General features: G+C 28.8%; 1 protein-coding gene across 1 annotated transcript in view; it reads right to left on the bottom strand.

Annotated features, from left to right (window-relative positions):
- Nucleotides 1-4,110, bottom strand: part of LOC100168085 (putative fatty acyl-CoA reductase CG5065) — a 27,508-nt gene extending 23,398 nt beyond the window's left edge. Inside the window, exon 1 of the mRNA XM_008185039.3 lies at nt 3,978-4,110. Coding sequence (XP_008183261.1) covers nt 3,978-4,004 — 27 coding nt within the window. The 5' untranslated portion in view covers nt 4,005-4,110. The remainder of the gene's footprint in view (nt 1-3,977) is intronic.
- Between the last annotated feature and the right edge of the window lie 3,583 nt (nt 4,111-7,693).

The raw sequence follows: 7,693 nt of genomic DNA, 5'->3' as shown, positions 1-7,693 counted from the left end.
CAATAGACACAGATTCGCTTCGCGTGGCGTGAAGCGCGCTTCCAACACCCCACCCTGCTGAACTTGTCCACTTTTTTAAATTATAATTTTGAAGTTTTTAATTTTTTCAATGCACCATAGTTTTTAATTTTATATTCTAAAGCAGAATATTTGTCTAAGAATATCAATGCACCTACCTATATGAAAATCGTATTTCGAATGTGTAGTTAATTATAGTAAGTCTTAAGTATATTGAATGGAATTGTACTATTGCAGAAGGATAAATATTCTGCTTTGAAATATGAAATTAAAAATGTATGCCATCGTTAAAAATTTAAAACCTTAAAAAATGATAATGAAAAACAAAGTTAAATTATCAAATTATGTTTTAAAAATATTGTCTTGTGATAACGTAAAAAACATATAATATTTTCATAAACGTTCATAAACTTTGATGTATTATTATGAGCGTGATGACATCTAAAATAATCACCTTGTAGTTACAATATAAGTAGTAAGACATTAAGTACCTATACACACACATAGTAGGTGTGAAAACTTGCAATAAAACAATAATAATGTGCACACCTTAACAACGTTCGCCGAACACTATATATAATAATATAATACGTGCAAAAACCAGCTGGGGATCGAAAGTCGGCGTCTTATCCAAAGCCCATTACGTGCTCGTAATTCGGTCAAGAACAATGTCTTCCGGTACATTGGGTCTAAGGGATCCGCTCGACCCATTAAGCTTTCGCCCCATCCCTACGGATGCTGCTGATTATTTTCAAACTGTTGCTCGTGAGCAAAAACCCACAACGTGCTACAACATCGTTATTTTTATCACGTAAAGCAAATGGGGTACCTGGGCAAAGAAGGAGGAACTTGTTTTCATTCGCGTGGTTTTCTTCCATTTCATTTTATATGACTCGGCAAGTCGATTATAACGCCGACTACTGGATAATAGTTGTAGTTGTATAATACATTCGATTTACTCGGAAAACTATTATATTATCATCGATAGATTTACCAAAGTTGTGTGGTTAAATTATTTTAAATGATGTTCGGTATTTCAGTAGATACCTATATTGTATTGTTATTTGTTATGCAGCCACAATTAATTAGCATACTGTATTATAATATTATTGATATTTAAGATCAGTTTTATGTTTTTTTTTTTTTAATAATTAGATTAAATATTTTTGAATATAACAAATATTAGGTATATACTTACGTGTTAATGTGTTAAAATAATTGAATGACTTTAATATTTTCGAGATTAAACTAATACATTTTTAGTACCTAATTTAAACTTTAAATTCTTTTACAATTTTGTCTTAAAACATTATATTAGAAACTTTTAAACTTGTATTGAAGTATCCAAGTCTTCTGAAATTGTAAAATGTTTCAAAACCCTACGTACCTATAACGTTTATACTTAAAAGTGAAATTGTTAGACTTTAACATACTATAAGTATAGTCTATATGTTTAGAAAATTGTTAAATACTTTCAACTCTATGCAATTCTAAAATAAATATATGGTATACATTTTAATTTCCTAAATAATTATTACATTGAACTTGACATAAACGGGTTAAAGTTAAATCAAAAAGTTAATTTTATGTCAGCAACTTACTCAAAGAGGTGCTTTTAGGTTTTTATTATCTTGACTTAATAAATCACGAATTAATTTAAATTTAACCTTAGATGAGTTTATAGTAAAGTAACTTTATAGTTTATACTTTAAAAAGGACTTTATTATATACTGTAATTCCACAAAATCAATTAAAATATTTTAAGTTATATACCTACTATATAGGTACCTACTATATTAGTTTTTGAGTGGAGAAATGAACGATTGGTTTAACAAAGATATTATAGTTTTTTATGACTGAAGTCACTTTTTTATCAGAAAAAATGATCTAATCATTAACTTCTAGAGGGCTTCTGGTAGTAAATCGATCTAATTTGTACTTGAGGGGATCAAAATTAGATATGTTCCAGTACTTTTTAAAATAATCGAGAAACCCCAAAAAACAAATATAAACATTTTTAAAAATATTTTAATATTATCGATAAAATAATTTTTTTGTTACAATGATATACACGACATTTACTAAACTGTATACCTATATGAAAATGGATAGCTCACTTGCCCACTTCATAGATATTAAAGAATGGATAGGCCATGGCTATATTAACAAAATAGAGGGTCATGGGGCCGGGATGGGGAAGAGAAAAAGACTGTTTTTTATCATTGCTTCTCATTCTGACAGAGGTCTTATCATAAATTATATACAATAATTATACATATATCTATTTGTGATAAGACCTCTATAACCTCAACAAATGTTCATGTTCGTTCCCGTAAATGGCCTATCCATTCTTTAATATCTATGGCCCACTTTAATTATTATGTTATTATTCAAAAAATGTTAATGGTAAGAACTTGAAACTTTTAGCCATCACGGTTATTATTATTTACTTGACATTAACATTTTCGACAGTTTCAAATTAATTTTAATCAAATAACCCATTCACACCGGTTAACGCACATATTACGTACGTGCAGGCAGTGGCGTCATTGGGGGGGGGGGGGGGACTGAGGCATTTGCCATAGTCTAGTATTTACATCAACCTTAATTTGGGACATTTACCTCCATCCCTTTAACCATTATGGCGCTATGCTATGAGAATCTGAGTGAAAAAAATATTGATTCGGAAAAGCAGTGAAAAGTTTTCTTAGTCTAATAAAAACTGAAATGACGCCACTGGTACGTGGTGTTTGTTTCAAGTTAATAACAGGTGTATAGTAATATTATATGAAATAATATTATAGTATTCAATTATTACTGTACAACATATTATTACTATTAAGCTTTTTGTTTTGACAAACAATTTATTTACGTATTTGAATTTGGTAAGTTAGTGTTTCGTGAAATCTACGTCTGGTGATTATTTCGTTTTCACCATTTTCTGATTATAACTATTAACGACTTCCAAAAATAGAAAGATTAAAGTACTGTGTGTTTCAATTTTTTAAAAGTTGCTTCATGAAATCAATTCACTGTACTACCAAAAAACCGTGTTTAGAGATTGCGAAATAATTATTTCAATGTATACAATAATTATTTCGCTTTAAGATTAAATTGAATAGAAGAAAACGTAACACTTATATTATATATTATATACTCGTATGACAAACAATATATGTTGACTAATATAAAAGTTTTATACAAGTTAATCAAAATGTACTTTACTTCATGACAATTAGAGTTGAATACATTTTTGAGATTTAATAGAAATATATTATTTTTGTTCAACGATGTGTAAGACTGGTATTAACAAATAATTAAAAAAATATGGAATGATCATTATTAATACTATAGAGTATAGACATAATATATTTTAATTAATTTCTTTTATTTAAAGTTTTATATTCTATATTATACATTTTATCAATATTAAAATGCCTTAGGCGAGAAATCTTATTTCATTCCTCTCAAGTTTTAATCGCACTTCCTTGCTCTCGAACACATACCACAAAGCGTTATTGAATGTATATGAAAAAAGAAATGTTTTGCTGAAAACTGAGATGCTATTATTATGAAATAACGGAAAACTCAAGAAAAATAAATTATTCCCATGTTATACCCATTTTTCCTATACATAAATATCGTAATGCCAATGTATGTATTCTCTGAGAGTAAATAATAATAGGTACACAAAAAATGACTGTCGGGAAATTATTATTTAGTATACACCATGCACATAATATACTATATAATATACATATTATAATAAAACGTATAAATATAATTAGAATTTGGAAATTCTGTTGAAATAAAATATATTTTGTTAGAAATTCCATCATTGCTTCTTGTTTAGGTTTATATATATTTATGCTAAGCATAAAGTTACTCTAGCAAGCTATAAGTCCATCCAAATATATTTGTACTATATTTATAGTAAAAATAAAATATTTAACACCAACCTGATTAAAATCCACAAAGTTCGTCATCGAGTATAGGTTATCCGAGAGAATACGTTTTGTTTACAGAGCTAGGTTCACTGTGGCTCGTGTATGGAATTCTGAATATATTCAAAGAATCACGCACGGCCGATGTAGGGAGAAAGTTAACGATCCGGTCGGATGCTTGTTCTGGGTCTCCCCCCCACTCATACGCTCGATTTGATTTCATAATAATAATTCCATATTATTTCATAAATATAACCACATGTATCATCGTTATGGTGAATTTGTTTTCATTGAGTAATTTCGTCAAAAGTGGGGTCATTGTGTATGATGGAAGGTCGTATCACCGCCACCCTATAATAACAATCATCGTGAAACTTTCGGCCTATACTTATACGTTTAATGGTTTGTTAAAATAGAAAAAAAAATCACTTATTTCGTTTAATAGAAAGTCGTTTTGTCTATGTATAGTGTACATCTTCTTGATTGCCACATTCATGGCTTGCACAAACGCTAAGACGTACGTAAATAGAATACGCTACGACAAAAGACTTGGATAGTAACGGTTTTGAAAATTGCCGGTGGCAGCTGTAGTAGATATTACTTACGTATGATATACCTACCGGTTAAACGCTATTTTGTTCCGTATGCCAACGAATATAGATGACTAATAGATTCATTTGAATTTGATGTATCATCTAAATCGCCGCATAAAAAAAAGGATAGATAATATTATTATAACAATATTATAACGTATTTTAATGTTTACTATTAGGTATAGCTACTAATAAGACGTAATACGCATACGCAACTTATAACAACAATGCCGCAGCTGTGTATTGTATTATTGTGGTGTTCTGAACTTCTGATCATAAAGAAACCAAGCCTATTCCGCTCTGCTACCAAGAAGTGCAGTAACTCCAAAATTGTGAAAAGTGAGGTTATATAATATTCTTATTAATTTAACTATCCCGTGTCTTTTTTTTACTAAGGTAAATGCAGTAAAAACCACTAAAAACTCCTTTAAAATCGATTATTGTTTCAAAGATACCTATTCTAGAATTCGGGTAAAATACTAAGCAAAAGTGCAGTAAAGCCAAATACTAAGAAGAAAAACAGCTGGCCCAGGGTGCTATACACCAAGTAGCACCCTGGGCTCCCGATTACCACAGTCGGTATACGGTATAATACTGGTATAATACAGTATTATACAAAATAAAAATAAAATAACATATTTCAACATCTCTACAAATAAACAACATGTTATTCTTAATTTTTTTTTATATTTACTTATAAAACTAAGGGCTCTTTCCTAATTTAGGTAGGTTTGAAAAAAAATTACGGGCCCCTAATTAATTTTGTACCCCAGGCCAAAAATAGCCAGTCCACCCCTGTCAGTAGCCACTTACCATTTATACATATTTGTGTGTGCCAGTGGATAAAGTGATACCGATATCAATTTATCAATTATCAAATTAAAGAACACAATATTATAATATTATTTATGATTATCAGTGAATAGCTACGGTGCATGCACAATTAAAGATTGGCAAACTGAAGGCCATCTGGCCATAGTATTAATTAGGCCTAGGCCAATTGTGGACAACAAAATTACAGGGTGTGCGAGTGCACACCCTGCCCCCCCCCCAAATGGCGCCCCTGTGCTCTTACTGTATATTGCCTTAATAATATTCTATGTTCAAATGGCTTCTATGCCGTAACTCCATAAAATAACTTTTTGACATAACAGTCTTCTTTCAAATATCTTTGAATTTAGATAATTCTAAGTTCTAAACATGGTCTTACTTCATAATAATATAGTATTTGTTTAGATAAGATTGATTATATGATACTATCTCATTGTTTTGGCGGTTGTATCTAGTCACTATCCTGTTATAACAATATTTTATTAATATACCTTTATATCTTGATACAAGTCAGTATCTAAGCACTACTTTTATTCTTATTATTTATTAATGTTATTATTATTATTATTATTATTATTTATAGAAATCAGAAGATAAAGAAATTATGTTTTAAAATGCTTTATTACAGATTACTAATTAGAGTTTTTATCTGATAAATTTACAAATCTATAATTTTATTTTATTAGGTACCTATAAGTATTTTGTACTTGGGTAATTATCTAATTTTATAAATATAATTAATAGGCTTTTTTTACTGGTAAAAGATTATTGACTTAATCAACTTTATATTTAAGTTTGACTTAATTGTTCAGTAGAAGACTGCTGCTGTAGAGTGCACACAATATAAAAATTAAGAATCATAGGAATGGATTTACTGCATTTTGTAAATTTAATGTGGGTTATTTCCAAAGTAAAAAGGCAGTAACTTCTATAATATGTTTAAAAGTGGTCAAAAACATAAAAAAAATGAATAAAGTACAAAAATATATATCAACAAATAACTTGAACATCTATTAAAAATGATTTATAAAAAAAATCATTAAAAAATAATAACTTCTGGGTCAAAAATTAAAAAAAACCTTTAAACACGATTTCCCAACATTTCACTTTTTAGAGTTACTGCACTTCTTGGGCAGTATTCATCTTTATTGCTGATTAAGGATACCTATCATCTATTATTAATGCATTAAAAATATTAAAGTTATTTCATGACTTTCTAATCCACCAAGTTATGTGTAGGTATATATTATTTGTTTTGTGTAGTTTTATGAAGAATTAATGTTAAATATTACGAACGATTTTATTATCATCAGTTTTAATTAGAAATTATATAAGCGTATGAAATAATACATTTGTTCATTCGTCAGTAGTTAACCTCCTGTCGTTTTTAATAGTAAATTTCCGATGCAATGTGACTCCCATTGTCTCCCATAGTACTACACCCTGCTTGTGTCTTATTGCCTTCACTCTGCACAGTAAAATAGCAATTATAATAATAGCACTTAATACCTATAGTTTTTGAGTTTCTAATGTATGGTTTTAAATCTTTGCCATAAACTGTACAATATTAATTAAATGATAAAAGTAACTAATTGTGTCTGCTAATATATTTACAATGGTTTATTAATGTCATTTATATTGAATATAATACCTATCATAATGCATATAAAATTATAACTTATAATTACAAAATATATATATACCTACCAGTATTAATAAATGTATAATAGCAACGTATATAACGTAAAATGTGTTAGGTACTAATATAATATATCTATTTTATGCAAACTAGTTTTATTAAGTTTAGGTAAAAACTGAGTCAAGTACATTTTGCGAAAGGAATTATTATAAACTTGTAAAAATATGCGCTTATACCTAACAGGTTATTATTATACATTAATTAATAAATATTTATGTTCATATAACTTAGGTATCTTATCATTGTGCATTTTTGCCTAATAATATAAATATTTTCTAGCTATAGGAACACTATTAACGAGTATAGAATTTTAACCTGCGTTAAGTTAAAGTTACTCAACGTTGAACGTATAAAATAAAATATTGAGAAAAGTATAAATAGCATGTTACAACTACAGCCATCAGATAGGTATTATCCACACCTATAATATATAACCATAAATGTAGAATAATACACTTACATTGCAACTACCCAGGGGCGTATTTATGGGGGGAGGGGGTTCCATGGGGTCCGGACCCCCCCTTGACTCGTGTTAAATGTTGTGTTTTACATGACTAAGAAAAACAAATTTTTATTACACGATATGAAGGGATTTTGAACAAAATTTT

This window comes from Acyrthosiphon pisum, chromosome A2, assembly GCF_005508785.2.
Source record: "Acyrthosiphon pisum isolate AL4f chromosome A2, pea_aphid_22Mar2018_4r6ur, whole genome shotgun sequence".
Lineage (NCBI taxonomy): Eukaryota > Metazoa > Arthropoda > Insecta > Hemiptera > Aphididae > Acyrthosiphon > Acyrthosiphon pisum.
The sequence above is the reverse complement of the archived record's forward strand: the minus strand, read 5'-3'. Positions and strand labels throughout refer to the sequence as shown.